Source organism: Bubalus bubalis, chromosome 24 (genome assembly GCF_019923935.1).
Source record: "Bubalus bubalis isolate 160015118507 breed Murrah chromosome 24, NDDB_SH_1, whole genome shotgun sequence".
NCBI classification, from domain to species: Eukaryota; Metazoa; Chordata; class Mammalia; order Artiodactyla; family Bovidae; genus Bubalus; species Bubalus bubalis.
In genome coordinates this window covers 40,075,657-40,095,945 of record NC_059180.1, presented here as the reverse complement: position 1 = coordinate 40,095,945, position 20,289 = coordinate 40,075,657, and the positions used below count along the sequence as shown (strand labels likewise).

The 20,289-nt window shown below is 57.1% G+C and overlaps 2 protein-coding genes and 1 long non-coding RNA gene across 5 annotated transcripts in view; all 3 read left to right on the top strand.

Moving 5' to 3' along the window:
• The window catches only part of PDPK1 (3-phosphoinositide dependent protein kinase 1), a 64,989-nt gene extending 56,596 nt beyond the window's left edge, over positions 1-8,393 (top strand). For both annotated transcript variants that reach the window (XM_025275071.3, XM_044936159.2), the window contains exons 12-14: positions 1,436-1,493; positions 2,328-2,480; positions 2,894-8,393. In XM_025275071.3, coding sequence (XP_025130856.1) covers positions 1,436-1,493; positions 2,328-2,480; positions 2,894-3,010 — 328 coding nt within the window. In that variant the 3' untranslated portion in view covers positions 3,011-8,393. The remainder of the gene's footprint in view (positions 1-1,435; positions 1,494-2,327; positions 2,481-2,893) is intronic.
• Positions 8,394-8,712: 319 nt separating this feature from the next.
• Positions 8,713-20,289, top strand: part of KCTD5 (potassium channel tetramerization domain containing 5) — a 23,452-nt gene continuing 11,875 nt past the window's right edge. The window contains exons 1-3 of one of the 2 annotated variants that reach the window (XM_006059711.3): positions 8,713-9,018; positions 18,232-18,340; positions 18,924-19,015. In XM_006059711.3, the coding sequence (XP_006059773.2) occupies positions 8,767-9,018; positions 18,232-18,340; positions 18,924-19,015 (453 nt within the window). In that variant the 5' untranslated portion in view covers positions 8,713-8,766. The remainder of the gene's footprint in view (positions 9,019-18,231; positions 18,341-18,923; positions 19,016-20,289) is intronic. The other variant, XM_006059712.3, reaches the window with a different exon arrangement.
• Positions 9,026-13,234, top strand: LOC123331612. The gene is made up of 2 exons (XR_006548342.1): positions 9,026-9,151; positions 9,331-13,234. It is a non-coding gene; the product is annotated as an uncharacterized LOC123331612 (long non-coding RNA).

Sequence of the window (20,289 nt, the reverse complement as noted above, 5' to 3'; positions counted from 1 at the left end):
CTTGGGACTAGACTATACTCGGGACACACACACACAGATACACACACACACACACACACACACCCCTGGGACTACACTGTACTCGGGAGACACACAAATACACACACACCCCTGGGACTAGACTACTCGGGGGACACACACACAGATACACACACACACGCACACACACCCCATTGTCAGATCAGATAATCTGATCATCTCCAGCCTGTCGTCAGTGTGTGGTTCTGACATGGTGGGACCTGCTGGTCCAAGGGGCTCCTCTTGGGCCCCGTGGATTCATCTCTGTGTTTCTACCCTGCGGGAGCCCCTCATTATGTCTCCTCACGAACTTCTTGATTTTTTTCTCTTTGTTTCAAGTCTTGTTTTTGTTTGGTTTTTAAGTACCTCTCAGAGGAAGCATCACACTTTGCCTCATGAAAGTCGCAACACTTTTTGTTGTTGTTAACATTCCTCTGAGTTGTTTTCAGAACCCAGATGCTGTGTCAGTTTAACTGGGTCTGGGTCCTTCGTGAGGGGCCCTAGTTTAGTGGGGTCTGTGGGGCGGGCATTGTCTGGTGGATTTGGTGGGGCAGACCTGGAGGCCAGTTAAACTCACGGGAGAACTCGGCCCCCCAGCCAGGCTGTCTCCTCGCATGTGAGCCAGTCCCAGGAGGAGCCAGGAGAGCGAGTAGTCTGCTCACTTCTGGGGTAAGATCATCGCTGTGGGAGGTGACAAGCGTCTTACGCCTTTTACTGTTTCTACAGTAGAACCTTTAGATCAAGAATTTTAGTCAAGTCAGACAAAACGTAAAGCGCTAACGGCTAGCTTTAACCAAAAGAGAGAACCTGCAGACACTAATGTCCCAGGAGTCAAGCGGACGGTACTTGTTACTAATATGTTTTAAGTCAGAATCTCTATTTGGGAGTTTTTGTTCTGAATTCCTGCCATGTTGGGATACAAGTGCTTTATTACTATGATAGAAACACCAGATGAGATGTTCTTAAACCAAGTTTCCAACTTGGCTCTTTAGGGATTCGTGATTCTAAACAGCACAGTGGTTTCTGAGTGCCGCGTCAGGGTCCCAGCTTAGTGCGGTGACGTGAGAACAGCAGTCTCTCTTTCACCCCAGCTTTGCTTCCAAGTGGCGAGCACGTGTGTTCCCGCCATCTGCCCGTGCCTTCACCTGTCGAGCAGACGCTGCTGAGGAGAGCCGAGGCTGAGGTCTTGCCAGCGCCCATGGCCCCGGGCCCACGGGCAGGCGCAGTTTGTGTGGCACCCGCGCTCAGGCGCGTCTGCAGTTCGCTCCCCTCACTGGAGTGCGCTTGGGTCTCTGAAGGCGGGGGCTTGATTGAGGCAGGGTTCACAGTGCTGTCTGGGAGTTTGTTCTGAGGGAGGAGTTTGGAGAGTTTCTGACTCTGACATGAGTGTCTGATCCTTGTTTTCTTTTTTTTATAGGCACCAGTTTGTAGAAAATAATTTAATACTAAAAATGGGTCCAGTAGACAAGCGGAAGGTAAGTTAGAGTCCGGAGGCGCCTTCCTGCGCGTCCATGTCTTACTCCATTCCTCCCTCTCAGAGATCGTCTCTGCATGTCAGAGCTAAGGACAGCCTCAGCCGCTCGGGGAGACCTCTGAGAGCACACAAGGCTGGGCATACGGAAATTTGGCCTCTTGTTGCCGACTGGGGAGCCAGGGTTCTGATTTCTTTCCGATGCTGGGGTTGGTCACTGAGGTCAAGGTTTCTGTCTGAGGAGCCTCTCTTTATATCCCAGCAAGTCATTATTACTTTATCAGGATTGTTTCTGAAAATCTTACTTTGTTTTATGAATTAATTAAATGGATTAACGCGTCCAAAAATAACAGACTCTGCACACGTTCTCTCTCCGCTGCTGTGGGCCCTTGTCGGCTCAGGCTCCCCTACCCTGGGTGTCTCTGCCCCGAGAGCCTCTGTGAAGGTGGCGGGCAGGGGGTCAGCATGCAGGACTCGGCCTCAGCGTGGAGAAGAGAGTCTGGGAAGCGGCAGGGCCTGGGTGCTGAGGGCAGGTTCTCGGGGCCAGGCTGCGGTCCCATCCCATGCGGCAGCCAGAGTAGGACGCTCCGTCCTGGATGCCGGGATCCAGCTCGCACCAGCAGGCGTGGTGCCGCTGCGTCCATCTGACCCGGGGGCCTGGTCCTGATCAGGGGAGGTGTGCCCGCCCCTGTCCCAGGCCAATGGGCAGGGGCCGGTGGTGGTCCCCATGCTGGAGCGCCCCGACAGTCCAGCATCCGAGGTGGCAGCGGGAGCGCTCAGCCTCCACTCTGAGCCTTAACGAGCAGAGTCCTTTCTTTCCTGTTGTCATTTGCACCAGGGTTTATTTGCACGGCGACGACAGTTGCTGCTCACGGAAGGGCCACACTTGTATTACGTGGATCCTGTCAACAAAGTCTTGAAAGGTGAAATTCCATGGTCACAAGAACTCCGACCAGAGGCCAAGAATTTTAAAACTTTCTTTGTGCACACGGTGAGTTTGTCCCCACGAGCTCCCCTGCCAGGTACTCAGGCCTCTGTGCCTCCAGCCAGAGCGGTCGAATGCTGTGGCCAGTGGGGCAGGTGGGGGTGGGGGTCGTGGTCCCCCCTTCCCCACGCGCCAGGGATCCCAGCATTCACGACTCAGCTCAGAGTTAGGTCAGGATTCACCCATGCTTGTTCTCAAGTCTCGGGGTGACCTCACCCCCAGGGAACTGCAGGTCCTCACCTGCATGTTTAATCTCCGCACAAACGTGGAAGGAAAACGCCCACCTGCTCTCGGGCTTCCTGGCGGTGCTTGTGTTGGCCGCAGGAGCCGGCACCTTCTTTGTTCGATTTCTCACTGCCGGGGGGGTGCCGGTCATGCTGGGACCCCTAGCAGAAAAGTCAGCGTGTCTCTCTCTGCAGCCAAACAGGACATATTACCTGATGGACCCCAGCGGGAACGCGCATAAGTGGTGCCGAAAGATCCAGGAGGTGTGGCGGCACAGGTACCAGAGCCACCCGGATGCCGCCGTGCAGTGACGCTGCGGCCCGCCCTTACCGCGGGGCCATGCCCCGCACAGCCTGCCGCCTCCGGACGCTTCCAGACCACCTGCCGGCCATCTCAAGGGGGACGCAGACGGCGGAACCTTGCAGCTTTTTTATTTAAAAGAAAAGAAGAAAAAAAACATCCAACCACACAAAGAACAAAACCAATAACGAAAAGGAATTCAGGGTCGCTTTGCTTGCTCTCTGTGCTGTGTGGAGCTCTCCACGCTCTGCTCGCCGTGGGGACTAGCGCTGTGCACGTCTGCCTGGCTCCCGCCCCGACTCGGGGTCAGACTCGCGGCGCCAGCTCTCCTCCGTGGGCCCGTCATGCCTGTCCTGCTGTGGCCCCTGGGCCAAGGCGTGTCTCTGGGTTCTCCCTGCCCCTGGATCATCGGGGGGGGGGAACCAACTCTTCTCCAGGGAGCCAGGCGGGCCCTGCTAGGGGCCTCCAGCTCTGCAGGCGGGGGGTCCTTGGCTTTTGTCCGTTTGCCCCTTTCTTCTCGTCCCCAGTGTCTGGCCCGATCCCTGCGACCGTGCTTGGCTCCTCCAGCCGTCGTGGCTGTGAGATTCCTGCGGTCCTTGCTGTCTGTCTGCGAGCACTCCTGCGTCGTGTCGACCGGGCAGGCTCCGGGCGGTGAGAAGTGGAACAGGTTGTCCAGGCGAAACGCAGAGCCGCTGCTGTCGGAGGGCGCCAGCCGAGCGCTCCAGCGCGTCACCCATGGAGCAGCGTTGCCCCGGGTCTGGGGACCGAGCACTGACCCGGGGGAGCCCCAGGAGCCGGGCTCTGTGGCCCCCTCCCCTGTGAGGCCAGGGCAGCGGGGCAGACAGGCCTGGTGGCCTCCTCTTGGAGGAGCAAGAGCCGACAGCCCTTCTGAGAGTTTGGTTGGAAGGTGGAGTGTGTCCGGGTGAAGTCGGGGCTGCGAGGTGCCCGGCATTGGCACATGGGCTGGTCCTCCATCACACCAAGGCTGCCCCGCACACCCTTTTCCTGCTAAAGTTGCCTCTTCTCCGAGTCTAGCTCAGAGCGTTTTTACGTGTCCACCGGGAACATCAAAAAGCCCTCACGTCGTCGGGTCACCTGGTCCCCGTCATGTGGGCTTTGCCTGGAGAAAAGTGGTGCCGCTCCCCTTGCACAGGGGCAGGAGCAGCACATGTGAACCCGGCCCACCCCTCTCCAGTGTCAGGCTATTTCCTCTTGCTCCTTAGGGGCGTGCCCTGCCCAGGGTGTCCCGGGGGGCAGCCTTCAGTCCCAGTGGAGGAGGAGCAGGCGCTGTGGCCCTGTCCCCAGGGGAAGGGTGACTGCCATTTCCTCTGGACTTGCACAAAGGCACCGATTTAAACTCCCACGGAAAAGGTCCCCTGACGACTTCTGTGCCCCCACCTCCTGTCCCACCCATCACCGTGTGTGACCCACGGTCCACCCGGAGGGAAGGATGTCTTAACCTCTATTGGTGATGTCGCAACAGCGGCTGTTAAACTCGGAAGGAGGTTGGGCTGTGGGGAATCCCACTGTGCGGGGGGCGCTGGAGGGGCGCAGAGGTGTAGCCAGGTTCACGTGTGTGTGTGTGTGTGTGTGTGTGTGTGTGTGTGTGTGTGTAGGATACCAAGGCGCAGGGGGTGCCTGCCCAGGGTGGGGGGTGGCCCAGAAATAAGTCACTGCCCTGGGCGTGTAGCCGTAGACTGAGCCCCCCCTCCTTGCTTTGGAAAAAGCTTGCCTGTGTTCACCTGCTTTCCCAAAAGCGAATCTGTCTTGAGCCTTTCTTTCAGGATCAGGACTTGGGTTTCAGGTGCACACCCTGTTCAAATGTCCCTCGCCACAGCGCCCGCGTCTGTGTGTGCAGTTGGAGGGCGGGGAGCCGCGTCCACGCCGCATCCGTCCTGGATGTCTGGGTGCGGGGGTGATAGGCAGAGCTGAGTCCTGGCTGTAAAAGCGCGCTCGGCTGGGCCGCTCGGGGAGAGACAATGCTCCCACTGCATTCTTCCCTCCGGAGAGCGCCACTACCTCCTGGGCTCAACTGACAAGCTCCATCTTAACCTCCAGAGCCAGAGACCCAGGGCTTCGGGGTTGAGCTCGCAGCTGGCAGAGCTGAAGTGACTGCCCTGGCCTGAGCCGGTGACAGCTGAGCCCTTGTCGGCCACCTTTCTCTGCTCACTCACAAGCCTCTTCCCTTGTTTTTCTTTTAAAGGCCCTTAGATATTCTCTTCTTGCCCTGTGCTTCCTCGTGTAGTCTTTAATTTTATCCACCTCATCCTTTGAGCCATCATCCTGGCAGGCAGGTGCCTTACGTTCTAAGATGTGGACGTGGGTGGATGTCAGTCTCTGAACACGCGCAGACATACCTGGAAACATATATATAAACGTGGGCTGATCCAGGGTGAGAAAGAGAATGCCCTAGTGTTGAACAGCTCAGGAGCCCGGAGTTGTACCGAGAGGGGCGGGGGGGGAGGTGCCGGAGTTGAAGCCAGTGCCTTTCAGAGAGCCCCGCTCCCCCACTGCCCAGCCCCTCTTGCCACAGAGCCGGGGCAGGAGGGCCGAGGGCTTTGCCACCTGGCAACGCCTAGCCTCCCTCCAGGGGCATGAGGAAGCCAGGTGTGACGTGACCAAGGCAGTGGGCAGCCCCACGTGGAGCCCAAAGCCCCACCCCGAGAGGGGCACCACAGGCCTGCCATTCTGAACCTTGCGTCTCAGGAGGCTGGTTACAGACTTTCCTTGGGAAAGATGACTCTTGGGGTCAGGCCAGGGCTGAGGGGAACTGCACCTACCCCAGCACCCTTGGGCCAGTCTGTGGCATTGGTGGTACAGGCCCGAAGGAATTGCAGGAGACCGACCACCTGCCAACAGACCCCCAAGGACAGGGTGCGTGCATGGGGCTCCGTGTGACTTTGTACTTTGTTAAAACATTTGTGTTCTGAAAAAAGTCAGTGGGAGGCTCAGCACCCAGGAAAGCCCGCTGCGTGCGTCTGTGTACAGGCCCAGCCTGCCGCCCGCCGCCCCACCTGCACACGTGTGTTCGCTCTTGTAACTGACCTGGGAACATGACAACGCACACCATTTTGCATCCAGCTTTTCCCACTTGGTGTTTTTTCTTAATGTTGTGTCATGTTTGAACGGTGATTTAAAAACCTTATTTTTAATGATTGTAGAGTTTAATGGATAATTTTTATCATAATTTATCTGACCATTTCACTGCTATAAAACATTTAGGTGGCTTCTGGTTTTTCACCATTTAAATAATGCTGTGATTAATATCCTCAGAAATCTTTGATTTTGGACTCTGAATCTCCCTCGCCCCCACCCTGCCCAAATACCTAGAAGTGGTGTTTTGGGGGCAAAAAGTCTGTTCATTTTAAAGGTAGTATAGTGTCTCTTCTCTGTCTTGATCTGATGAGTAGATGCTCAGAGTTCCAGTACAGAACTTCCTTAGTTGTGTTCTGCAGATTCTGAACAAATCAATTTCTGGTAAGCTGTGTGTTCCCAAGAATGTTTGAGTAAGATTGCTCTTTTTTTTCCCCCCCTCTTAATCCTAAAGTGATGTCATTACTGCAGGCCATTTGTGACATATTTTTCCAAAAGCCAGTTTCCTTATTTTCACTGAGAAAACCTGGTTATGCTTGCATGTTACCTTCCCGCCCCTGCTGCTATGGCTTTCAAGTGCTTGGTGACACTTCCAGAATCTTGTACTTTGTGTCCACAATGGTACTGAATTTGCATCTGCACAGTCAGCAGAGATAAAAAGTGTTGAACTGACCTTGCCACATACTTAGTGGATAATTTGTAATGAAGTTTGTAGACTCAGAAAGTACACTGGGCCATTTGGAATCAGCAAAAGAGCAAAGGCTCTACTTGAAACCATGTAGACAATTGGATTTTAGGGAAGTGTGCTTGCCCTCATGCTCTTCAGATCACAGGACTTAGGTCTTAGCAGTTCATTAGAGCATGCTGGTCAGGTTTTTTCATTGTAGAATATGATTGTCCTGGCTGACAAGGATTTAAGGATTTCTCCTCCCCTTTCCTTGCCCACCAGTGTTGCAGGTTGCCTAGTTGTCTTTTAAGTCCAGACCACCCAAATTGGCTTCATCCTTAATTTCTGCACTTTAGTTTGGGGTCTGTCAATTCTGAGGTGGAACACACATGGGAGACTTCTGGGTGCCATGCCCAGTGCCACTTGGCATGGTCAGAGGCTGTGGCCAGATGATGCAGAATTAGCTCTCCCTTCCCTCTGATCACCTCCCCCTGGTTGGTCCATAGACCAGAGCAGAGGCTGAGCAGCTGTGAGCATGGTGGAGGTACTCTCCTTGGAGATAGCACCGTATGCATTTCCCCATGTTTTCTTTCATGCCCAAACCTAGCATGAACTAACTGATGGTGACTCGAGTGGGTGTGGCCCTTGCTTCTTAGGCAGAGTACATGGCAAGTGCCTTAACTCAGGGCAGGAGTCACTCCCAGAGCCTCAGAGGGGTGCAGGCTGCTGGCCCAAGACTGCAGGGTTGTGAACTAGGCTGCCTGTGGAGATCTGGCCTGGGGAGGAAGCTGTTCAGCAGAGGGCAGTTTTATCTGAGCTCAGACAGCATGGTGGGCAAGCCTCCAAGGATACCTGAATTTCCCCCAGACCCATTTCTTCACTATGAAGAAATACCAAACTATGTACAGAGAACTTTTTACAAAAGGCAAACTTTTTTAGCTGTGTAATCCACCCTAGTCTAACCCATCTGGCTGAATGACTATGAATAGGGGTTCATTTTGCTGATGAAAAGCCTCTATCGTGGTGTTTGATTGGACATCGACAAAATCAAATTTTTGCAATATTTAGAGCTGCTGTAGCTGTTCCTTAACAACACAAAATAGGATGAATCAGTAGTATGTTAGCTGTCTTTCAGGTTGGTGGCAGTCAGTTATAACATGTGTAATATTCTCTACCTGGTCTGTAGCTGTAACTGTGATGTACAGGCAAAGCAAACATTAAAAAAAGAACTTATGAAAACAAATAATGCAATGATATTAGGATATACACTTTTGTATTTTTATTCTTATATAAGGTTATTTGCTGGCTATTGTTGGCCTCTAGTTCAGTCTGTGTTATTTAAAATCTAATATATGAATTATTTGGATTGAATTCATGTTCGGGGCCACGTTGTTGTATGTATGGATGTACAGCCTTGAATGTGAATAATTATTGTAAACTATATTTTACAACTTTTTTTTCTGGCTTTATTATATAAATTTTCTATTTGGTCGATGATTTAATCATATCATAATTTAATGAATCTGTTTATTCTTTTTTTTTCCCCCCCAAATATTTGTGCTTTAGATGTAGTTACCAGATGAATTTTCCACGTATGCTCGGTAGTCTTGTAATAAAAAAGCATGTAGAGTGTAGACTCTCGCTGACGTAGCTCATCCTTTGGCCGGGGCGCGGGTCGGGCGTGGTCGGGCGACCAGGACCTGGGCCCGAGAACAGGGCGTCCAGGCATGGCACGCGCCTGGCGGAGGCTGGCGAACCCCTTTCGAGCCCTACACCCGGCTCCACCGCGGCTCGCCCACGTCGGCGTCACCGGGCCACGCCGCGCCGGACTCCGGCCGGAAGAAGGTACGGCCGGCCGCTTTTCCGGGCCGGAACTTCCGCTTCTCGCGTGACGCCGGGGTGGGCGCTTTACGAAGGCGGACCCGTGGGCGGGACAGAGCTCGGAGGACTGTATTAAAGACAGGACGCTTCCGGTGGCGAGGAGCTGTGGCGGGGCTTGCTGGGATCATGGCGGAGAATCACTGCGAGCTGCTGCCTCCGGCCCCGGGCGGCCTCGGGGCGGGGCTGGGGGGTGGCCTGTGCCGGCGCTGCAGCGCGGGGCTCGGCGCCTTGGCCCAGCGTCCTGGCAGCGTGTCCAAGTGGGTCCGGCTCAACGTCGGCGGCACCTACTTCCTCACCACTCGGCAGACGCTGTGCCGGGATCCGAAATCCTTCCTCTACCGTTTGTGCCAGGCCGACCCCGACCTGGACTCGGACAAGGTGAGGGCCGCGCGGGCCAGTTAGAAGGGTTCGGGTCGCCCTGGTCAGCGGCCCGCCGCACGCCCCCTGCCCCACGCTGAGGAGATCCGCCTCGGCTCCGAGCCCCGCGTTCTCCGTCACCAGCTTGACCCAGGTTCGCGACTCCTTTTCTCGGGCCGGGAAAAGAGAGGATGGCGCTCTGGCGCCCACCACCCTCAAGGATCCCCTGCCCGTCCGCCTCTGGGTGCCTCTCTGTCTCGCCCTCTCTGCTCTTCTGTGGAGGAGGTTTTCCAGACCCCAGACTACTGTGGATCTACTTTCTTTCGTCCCTAGATTCTTTGGCCCCTGGTGCGAACACCTTCTCTTCTCCGTCCCGTGGTGTACTTACTGGCCTTGGAATCTGAGAGCCCCGGTGTTCTCGTCTTCTCACGTTCCAGACGCTTGACTTAACGTTGGTGTGGGGGTTTACGTGGGTGGCCTCTCTTTCCCAGTGACTTGCATTTAGAGAGTTGATGCTCCATGGTTTTCAGCCGCAACACGCACCCACTCAGCACTCCGAGAAAGTGCCGTCCATAGAGTGCTTTTTCAAAAGGAGGGTTGCTTATATTAAGGCATGGCTTAGGAGTGTTAAGGAAGGGCTAGATAGGAAATTTTTTTTAGTCTTCTAAGTAACCTAGTTTTCTTAGTGCCCTCTCCGAAGGATAGGAATCTCTAGGTTGGTTTGCCGATTGTCTTTCATCAGATTAAATGCTCCTACGGTTGTGCAGAAACTATTGTGATGACCACATTTACAAGATTTGTGTGCCTGAAGGAGACTGTCTCGAGCTGAACAGCGCTGACACTCAGAAAAGGCACTTGGAAGAACAGTTTTTACCTATATTTTTCCTAGTTCACAAGTCTTATTCTAACTTTCCTGTCTTTCACTTGAGCCTACATAATTGCACTTGGCTTGGAGCCTTGCCAGCCCAGCATTTGCCAGGCCTAGGCTTCTCAGAAAGATTCATATTGTCTTCAGGATGCAAAGCCTGACCGACACCATCTTCTGTGTGGCATGACCTTATGATCAGGAAAGGAGAGCTCGAGTTACCACAAAACCACCAGTCATGGGTAGAAATCAGAGTTTGGGCTGCCAGCTCTCCGGTTCCCACCACCCCACACACACCCTCCCCCGCGGCTGCCCAGCTGTTTCCATTGCGCATTTGACCAAGCTCTCTGCTCTCAGAGAATTGACCTCCCAGAAAATGACAGTCATCTCCAGGATAGAAATAGGCTTTTGTTAGCTGTGATTTTCCTTTTATAGTGTGGGTGTATGTTTTACTGTTTAAGCAGTGAGCCTTAGTGGTCATTCACTTGCATTTCTACTTGAGCCTTTTTGTTTTGTATGCTGAGGCCCATTTTTACATTGCTCTTGTCCGTTGGGTTGTTTTGAGGCAGTGCTGTCTATTCAGCGCTGAGACAGTTGATTCAGGGCTGATTATAGTTTGCCTGTTAAGTCAGTTTATCCCTTCATTTTAATATCTCAAGACTGCTTAAAAAAATTACACTTTATAGTAGTTTTTTGCAGGGGGTAATTTATCAGAGTATAAATTATATCTGTGTTACAGCTGCTCTTTTTCATCTATTTGTAAAGTTGGAATTCAGAACATGAAGGTAATGCAGCAGATACGGTTTCTGTCTCATGAAGGAGTTGATAATAACTATGAGTTAGCTTTAGCCACAGATGTGAACTTGCCAGAAAGAGTAAGGCTAATTCCCTTTAGTCATAGTAGTAGTGTTCTGCTTCAAATGACAAAATGTATAAGGTACTCATTCTCCTCAGTTTTCCCCCCTTTGGTTCTGATGAAAGAATGTCCCAGAGATTCACTCCTGGATAACGAAATCCTGAGTAAGGAGTCTGAGGTTGAGGGTGGAGGGAAAGGGGCTCATTTGGAAGAGTGGGATGCTAGCAGTTATGTGCTGGAAGAGAAAACAGGATGTTGATTCACGTGTAAAAATCTCCAAACCCAGACTTCATAGTTAAGACTGATGGACGCACACCTCAAAGATATTCACAGGGCTGGACGCACCTACTGGAAGATTTCCTGCTGGGCATATTTCTCGTGTTTATTGAGCACTTGGGCTTGCAGAGTAGTGCTTGGGTCGTGTTGGGTGGGGAGACTTAATGGGGAGGAGTTCCCAGACGTCGAAGGCTGGAATCTTTCAGGAGCCTGATGGGTTCGGAGTTTGCTGGGAGAGTGCCTAGAGCTTGCTATTAAACACAGAATGTCTGGCAAGGACCTCTGTCAGGAAGCCTGGGGGGAAAGGTGGTGTCAGGATATTTCTGTGGAGGAGTGCTTCGTTCAACAGCGGACAGCCAGGTTGTTAGGGGCGCGGGGAGCCAGGCTGTCTCTGGGCCCCACTGCTCACTGCTCTCTCGCCTGCTGTTCTGACCTGGGCCCCCGGCGGCCGTGACGTTCTCTCTGCAGTTAGCCCCAGTGCGAGTTCTCACTTCCTCCTGGTGCTTCCCCAGCAGGGCCGGGACTGCGCCCTTCATCTCGGCCTCTGTTCATCTGCTGTCCTGGGCCATTTTTCTCTGCCCTCTTCCATCGGGAACGGGCCAGGTGTAGCACCTCTTCCCGGAAGTGCTGTGCAAATACCCGGCATGTGATTCACTTGGGCTGTCTCTCTATTCCACGGTTCCTGGCCCAGTGGCATTGTTGAAAACAGGTTTGAGTTTGTTCAGAGTTAAGTCCATCCCTGCTTCGGTGGGGAGATGCTTTAGGAATTAAAGGGAAACAGGAAATACTACTTGGTGGTTGGAAACCACTCAGATTAAATAGGATTTGCAGGGGAGGGGCTTCATTCTCTGCCACTGAGCCAGGTCTGGAGAAAACTGCGTTTCTCATCAGCCTTTGCCCTTCAGCAGGGCCCTTGTCCTAGTTTTGGGGCTGCAGGTGTGGGGGCATCAGGTGGGTCTCTGAGAGGTGGGCTGTCGAGGTGTTCTGATGACATGCTGTATCCTACACAGGTCTTGGCCTGTGCTGACCCCCAGGTGTTGGCTAGAGTTTCAGGATTAGAACGATAGTGAAAGGAGTTTCACAGACAGGGCTAAGTGACGGGGGTGTGGGTGGAAGGACTATCTTTTAAGCTGCTTGGCAGGAGAAGTGGGGATTACTTAGAGTGAAACGCCAGATTATGTTCTGTGTGACTTAAGTCAGAGGCGAAAGGCTGTGAGCATCGTAGCTCCACCGAGAGGGCTGGGGTTCTGGTGTGAGGCAGGAGCGGTGGTCCCCAGGGGCTGTGCGTTTCATCTCACACTTTGCTTGAGTTCCGAGCCCGTCCTCAGCCCTGGCCCCGGGCCTGGCTCAGGCCCCTGGCGGGGGATGCCCCAGCGCAGGGGGTGGCTCACTCGCTGAGGATGCCGCAGTCATCTCTTCACAAGGCCCCTTGGCCCTGACCAGCCCACGCGTCAGAGCAGGGATGTCCTGAGAAAGGGCTTGCTTCTAGGGGAGAGCTGCTTCAGGCCAGTGGACTCGGCTGCTAGCCGTCCGAGGGTGGCCAGGAGGAAGTGGTCGTCTGCTGCAGAGCAGTTCCTCTTTCTGCCGACAGCTCGGGCGGCCTTCACTCACTCTTGGCCAGCGGGACAGTGACTGGCCTCGGTTTCCAGCAGCGGTCAGAAAGCTGTGGTCCACCTGCCTGTTTTGCAAAACAGAGTTGTATGAGAACATAGAGATGCCAGCTCCTGGGGCTTGGCCGTGGCCACATTCCCCTGGGGTGGCCGCGCTCGACTGCTTTCCGGAGGTGCCCGAGGACTGCAGTCACTGGGCCAACCATCTTTAAACGCACTGACTCTGCCTGGTACCCAGGGCACAGTCTGCGCGGCCAGGACACCCGCGGGCTGCCTCGAGCACAGGACGCTTCCCAGGCCTCCGCTGGGCAGCTCTCCTCAGCCTGCAGAGCGCCCAGCACATTGTGGTCTAGAGTTGGTGGGCTGCGGGGCGTTTTCCACGGTGGCCCACTTAGACTCAGGCCTGACTTTGACTCCACCCACAACCCAACCTGCCCTTATGTGGGTTGGGTTCCTGGACCTCTCTGAGCCAGAGTCCCAGGGGAGTTTGAGGACCAGGGATGCAGGCGTCAGCTCCCCCGCCGGGTGCCCCACGCTGCGTCAGCGACGGCGCAGGAAGTAGAGATGGCACTCCCTGGGCTTTATTTACCTCCGCACTTTGTTTTTAGAAAGAATGTCCCAAGAATTTCTCACCTTTGGAACTTGTTTTTTGTTTCCATTTGTTACTTACACACACTAACTCAATGCGTGCAAACTTCATGCCACTGGCAGGGAGCCCCGGCTGCTGGGCCAGCCCCTTGGTGGGGGGTGGGCACTGGGCTCTGCAGACCCCCCTGCAGGCCTCTCAAGCTGCCAGTTCTCAGGACAGGCCCTGGGGGTCCGTTCCCAGCACTGGGCACTGGGGCTGTACCACGGGGGAGGGGCACGGGTTCCCTGCTTACAGGAAGCATGATGCCCTTCAGCTTGCAGGGCGCAGCTCCTCTGGGCCGTGTGCCTCTGGGACAGGCTCCTAGCCTCAGGGAGGCTGTGTACCCTGCGTCTCTTATCAGGGTCCATTCTGGGGGGCTCTGGTGTCCTCGGGCTGGGCGTCCAGGTTCCTGGCTGACTTTGCAAGTCAGGCTCGGCTAGGGCTGGCTCTGCCGCTGAATAGACCAAGGTGGGCTTCTCAAAGCAGTAAGGGAGAGGCAGGCAGGCCTCAGTGAGGACGGGGAGTTGGTCGAGGGCGCAGAGGAGCCGTGTGCCTGCCCTTCGGCCCGGCAAGAAGGGAGAGTGAACTCTGTACCGGCTCCGCCAGCAGGACCAGGCTCAGAGGAGAACAAAGGCTGCTGGGAGCCAGCAGGGCGGTGCCGTGGGGGCCTCAGGAGCAGCGGGTGCGGCATGAGCCTGTGGTGAACATCCTGGCTGCAGTGTCCTGCCTGCCTGCTGTGACTGGCATCCAGGGGACTGGAGACTCCAGGCCTGAGGGGGCCTCGCCTCCAGGCTGGCAGAGCTGCTTGGGAGCTTTGTGCCAGGGACCCTGGGCCCTGTCTGCGGGTGCGTCTCTCCCGTGGTTCCTGCCTGTTTCCATCTCAGGTTGACCTGGTTGCTCACGTTCTCTCTCCCCTCTCCCTCTCTCTCTCCCTCCCGTCTCTCTCCTCTCACTTTCTCTCTCTCTCTCTCTCCCCTCTCCTCTCTCTCTCCCCACCAAGATAAGCAGCGTGGCATCTGTAGGGGAATTCTTTGCAGGTGCTCTGTAACTACTGTCTGTAGGCAGGGAAGTACCTGAGCAGTCCGGACAGGTGGCTGCCCCCTTGCCTTTGACAGAGGTGTTCATGGCTGGTGGGTCTCCCCACAGCGTCCTGCTCACGACTGCCCCACACCTGGGTGCCTGGCCCCTGTCTCTGCACACATTTGATACAGTGTCTGCTCCAAGCGGGCCCGGGTCCTGTGAGCCATCTCTGCTTGTTCAGGGAGCTTGGTGTGATTCCCTACACCCCCCACCCCCTGGTGGATTGGTTCTAAGAGAAGAACCAGGAGCCTCGTGTGGGGGTCCTGTCACGCACCTGTGGTTTGCTTCTGAGTCAGCGTCATTGGAGTCGTGGGTGTCACCCTAGATTCTGTTCCTAAGCCACATGCTAGGACTGCGAGGTGCCCTGGGGTCGGGGCCCCAGGAGCCCAGGGCCCTGCTTCCCCTCCGTTCCCTGCGTGTGCCGCAGGGATGCCCCTCCACGGTGCGCAGGGCGGCGTGCGGCCGGGGCCGCCGGCTCTCCCACGCTCATGAGTGCGGCCGCTGCCCGCGCGGGCCTCTGCTCTCTGGCCTCCGTTTCCTCATTTGGAACTGATGATGTCTCAGGCCTCTTCTAGGTCAGGGACTTGTCAAACCGTAGAAAACTAAAGAGAAAAGCAGGCAGAGGTGAAGGTTTTAAGTGATACAGAATCCCTTAAGTGGGTAATTTCAGAGAGAAATGTCTTTCTAATTATGTTGCTTGCACATGTTTGTGCACAGATAACTCCACGCTTTTGCGTTTAGATCTCAGATGGGGAATTTTGACAGCACACCTTGCGTTAGCTGGGGACACTCCACCCCCTTAACTTATAGCCGCCGGTGGCCGACAGCCACGGTCACATTGTGTTTCCTGGTGTGTCTGCTGCAGTTGGGAAGGTGGCTGAGAGGAGCCGGGCACAGTGAGACAGTAACAGGATTCCTCTGTTTACTGTCTCGCCTGAGGGCCCGGCTTCTCCACCCGCGTCCCTTATGCCCCTTTTCCTTTTTATGGCCCTTTGCATGGGCGGCTGCCTGCTCTGACCCACAGTGCTTGCTGGCAGGGCGTTCAAACCTGCCTGGACCATGCGGGCCGGGCATGGGCGGGCAGGCGCGCTGCCTCCTAACCAGCACCAGGGGCTGGGGTGGGTGTGCGTGGGGTCTCCCATCGGGATTCCCCTCCCTGCCTCCCTCCTCTGACTGCAGGTCAGGGGTCCCATGGGTGCCTGTGGCATGGGCTTGTCCAGAGGAGGGACGGGGGCAGGGCACTTATGGCTGTGGCCAGGGCGTTGCCTCTGTGGCCCAAGGCCCAGGTTCACTGTTCACTGGAGCCCTCGGCTCAGCCCCGGGCAGGGCGGGAGAGTGAGCAGACAGTGAGAGCTGCCTGGTGGGCATGGCCTCTGTTAAATATTCATGAGCAAGTTCAGCCATTCTGTGCCTTTGGGTGGATGTATATTTCAAAGCCAGCACTGCGGAAGCAGGTCACACGCTAACTTGGCGAGAAGAGGGGATAGTCAGTTTTTAAAAAAAAGGTTTGTTGAGCAAGCAATCTTAATTCTGGCTCTTTTACAAAAAAATAAAACCCTCAAGCCTCACCACTGTATGAATGTGACACAGGCTTGTTATATAAACTGAGGGCAGGAGAGAGATCCTCGAGTCTTCCTGCCTGTTGTCCGCCTGGCCAGGCCAGGCACACGTCACAAGCTCATCCTCCCGTGAGCTGGCGCCGGGCGGCATTCCCCCGCTGCTAACTAGACAGCACGGAGACCGCCCTCCCTGTCCTGTGGCTCAGGTGAGCCCGAGGCTGCTGAATCTGGGACAAGGGGTCTTCTCTCTTTGTGTGCTCTGTGTTTTTATTTCTGCCTTAGGCTGGATGCCCCGGGGCCGCTTACACACAAACAGCGTGAGGGCCCAGGGCACTGGCGCCCCCGGGTGCAGCCTAGTCACGGCCCAGGGCACGGCTGCCCTCGCCAGCGCAGATGCGCTCCAGCAGCGTGGGCTCCAGCATGGGCTCAGTGCTAGGGTGCGGCTTCTGCAGAGCTCCTGCCTGAGTGCCTCAAGTGAGTGTGTGCGGTCTTCTGGGCAGGGGCCCATGTGCCGTCGTAGAGTGAGCACTGCCCCCACACTGCTGCTCGGCCTGTCCTGACTCCGGAGTCTCGACCGTGTTTCTTAAGGAAGCCCTTCCGATCAGAACAGGTGCTTGCAGAGAGACTGGGCCCGAGAGCCGTGTGGGGCCCACGAGGAGGCCGCCGAGAAGACTCCTCAGGTCCGTCCTGGAGAGGCGGGCCCGTCGCTGCCAGGAGGTGGCCGCTTCCCTGCAGCGTCTCAGGGTGCCTGGGGCCTGCACTTCCAGGGCCAGGTTGGGGGGTTTCCCTCCCCGGAGGGGGCGCAGGGCCGGCGTGGCAGCCGCTGGACTGGGTGTCCCGCCCTCAGCTGGTGACGCTGCAGGGGAGACACGTGGCGTGTCAGGGGCCCCCCTGAAGCCCACTCCGGCTGGCCCCAGCCCCTGGAGGCCAGCTCAGGCAGTGGGTCCTGGGACCCTGGGGAGCTGGCACATGTGCCCTGAGGGTGGGTAGGTGCCCAGCTCCGGGCAGCCGTGCTCTGGCACGGAGGCAGTTGAGATAGAAAACGGTAGAAGTACACAGAAGGCGTGCATCCTCACATCCCCTGGTCCATCCCAGAGGCCGCCTTTGCTCCTCCTGGACTCAACGGAAAACCCTTGAGGCCTCCAGGTTTACTGCACGAAATTCCGGGCTCTATGCGCACGAGGGAGAAGGGGGCCCTCGCACAGCACGTTGCCTCACAGTTGAGAGTGGCTCTGGCACCCGTGGGCTCACCATGTCCAGGAGGCTCAGGGGCTTCTACTGCACCCCCTCCTACCGTGAGCACCCTGATGCTGCACTGGAGCCTCGGTCCGTCAGCTGCCCCTGCGTCCTCCATGGCCCTTGCCTCCAGGACCCCAGCCTCATCCCGGCAGGCACCTGCTGGACAGGGAGGCCAGCCCCACACTTCCTGACTTATGAGTCACCTGCTTGTCTCAGCGGAGTCCTGGGGCCCTTGGCCCAGGTGCAGAGGGAAGGGGGCTCCTATGAGAGGAGGAGCCAGCAGCCCTGCTGGATGGCAGCCTGGGCCAGGTCGCACTCAGCAGACCAGAGAGCAGTGGACACAGTGTCCTGGAAGCGGCGGGGCCGTGGCCTTCTGTGGACCCCAGACTCTTCTCCTTGGCACAGACCCTGCCCTGCCTCTGCACCGAGGGCTGCCACGGGCCTCCACTGGTGTGCCCACGTATGGGCACCACAGCCTCCCCTGTGCCAGGGCGTGTGTGTCCACCTCCGTCAGCCACGCCCGGATGGCACTGAGCTGACGCCAAAGGCCTGCCGCGGGCAGCGAGGCATCAGAAAGACGCTGGCCCTGCGGGGGGGCAGGGCCCACCAGGTCTGGAGGGGCGCCTTCTGAAGATAGGCCCTGGAGGCGCCACCTATCGGGGAGGGGTCCTCGGTGGTCAGTCACAGGGAAGCTCTGTTCCCTGAGCCTGGGACCCCACCCCAGTCCTGCCCAGGGAGGAGCCCCGAAATGAGCAGGGCAGCCATCAGCCACTGTGCCGGGGAGAGAGTGGGGTCACTAGGGGGCGGGCCTGACTGAGCGAAAGGTGAACCCGCCTCAGGAGTCCTGGGAGCTGAGCAGAGAGGTCTTGTGCATGGCCCCCCTGCCTCTGAGTGGCGGTCACCTTGCCGCCACAGAGCTGAGACTCAGTTTCAGCTGCAGTGGTGATGGGTCAGGGCCAGCAGCCGCGGGTGCTGAGGCAGGCGACGCTGCTTGGGGTCCCCTGAAGTGCCACGAGCGCTGACGCGCCGGTTGGGGGTGAGACCCCTCTAGCCGTGGCCTGGCGGCCAGCTGCAGAAACCGCCCTGTTGTCTGGGCTCAGCTTGTCTCTTGCTCTCTGCAGGATGAAACAGGTGCCTACTTAATCGACAGAGACCCCACCTACTTTGGGCCTGTGCTGAACTACCTGAGACATGGGAAGCTGGTCATTAACAAAGACCTGGCAGAGGAAGGTAAGTCGGAGAGGGAGGGGCAGGCAGTGGGGGCCCTCCAGCCCCAGGAACGGAGCCCCCCTCCTTCCCCAGCTCCCTCCCGAGCAGATGCTCGTCTCAGGCCCAGCCTGCCCGCTGGGGGCTGCAGCTCTCTCACTCCCTGTCCTTCAGGGAGGGCGGCTCTGGCCCGGGGCCCGCTGCTCTCTGGGGTCCTGGCTGACACTGCTTGGGGGCCACGCCCCTCCCGGGGTCCCCGGGATCGCCCACCCTGGGTCTGCTCCCCTCCAGGGCAGCCTGGCTGCCGGCTCTGCGTTCTGCCCATGTCTGCAGACACCGGCCATGCTCCGGTTCCTGGCATGGAGCCGGGTGTCCTGAGAGCCCAGGGCTCGGCCCTGTTTTGCTTGTTGAGCTGTGCCAACTCCCTCCTTCATTCTGGCCCATCTTGCTCCTGTGACCATATGTCTGCATCTTTTTCTGCAGCATCTATTTAGTATATACATGTGTGTTTTGTCTGTTATATGTGTGCATGGGCCTTGGGTTCACTGCGGGGCAGAGACAGCATTTATTTCATCTGGTTGAAATTAGTTATTTTTCTTTATCCTAGGGGTATTGGAGGAAGCGGAATTTTACAATATCACCTCACTAATAAAACTCGTCAAGGACAAAATTAGAGAGCGAGACAGCAAAACATCACAGGTGAGATGGGTGACACACCAGAACCCTTCCGAGACCTGCTTGGTGATGTGGCTCACTCCCTTCTCCCGGCTGACCAGTTCCTCTGGAGCTGTCCTTGTGCCCTGCCTTGCCCTCTGGGCACCTCTCGCAGTGCCTGCCAGCTGGTGCCCTGGCCAGTGAGGAGGGGCGGAGGACGAGCGAGAGGCCTCCATGGGCCTCTGTGTGTGTAGCCGTCTCGGGGCGGGTGTTGCAGGCAGAGCTCCGCAAGTGCAAAGGTCCTGTGGTGGCCAACTCCTTGGCCCATTCGGAAGGCTTGAGGGGAGACTGGGGGAGCTGGCGGTGGACTGGTGCTGATGGGGACGGGGGTGGGGGTGTAGGCAGAGCGGGCTTGGCTCTGATCGGGAAGGAAGGGCTCAGTGGACAGCTCTTGATGCTGACCCTGTCCCAAGGGCATGGAGTCCACGTGGGACCTGTTTGCACTTGGCCACGGTCAGCAGTGCTGGAGCTGGCGTGGGCACTCTGCTGCCTGTTGGGCCAGTGCATTTTGAGGCAGCTATCTGACACCTTCCCCGAGGCAGGCTCCTGAGGGTCTCGGCAGTGGTCCTGTCGTGGTGCCAGGCTCTGCGGTGGCTGCAGAGTGCAGCCCCTGCCCAGGCCCCCACCCGGGGCCGCTGTGCACACTTTCCCTGAGAGCCGGTGTTCCTGACTAAGCGTCTCCACTCTTCTCACCGCCCTGCCACTGCCTCCCGAGCCGGGCTTCCCTCCGGGGCCCTGCAGCCCCAGGGCTGGCACTCTCAGCCTCTCTGAAGAGCTTGCTGAGATCGGCCACTCCAGGTGGCTGGTCAGGGACTGGGGGAGGGCAGGTGATGCGGCCACAGGCCCCACAGTCATCTCTGGCCAGTGTGCAGCCTGGTTCCCTGCTGCCAGCCCCCTCAGAGACAAAGCCCGTGACTGGGCCAGCCCAGCCCTCTGTGCCTGTGCCGTTGCACCCCCCACCCCGTGGGGACCTGGGCGAGGCCCACACAGGCGGGGCAGCGCTCAGCGCCCTCCATGTGTCCCCGGTGAAGGCTCTTGGGCCGTGTGGGGACCAGAGCACTGGGGCTGCGACCCTGTCCCTGGGGCGGCGTCAGGGCAGAGCTCTGGCAGTGTGGCCCAGGCTGGGAGTGGAGCTGGGTGGAGTTTTGGGTGGGGGTGCACAGACGGGAAGGCCCACGGGCTCCTGTCCGAGCCACGTGCTCAGCTGAGTGCTGTCTTCCGGGGGTGGGCCCGGGCCGGTCCTGCTGCTGGGGTCAGAC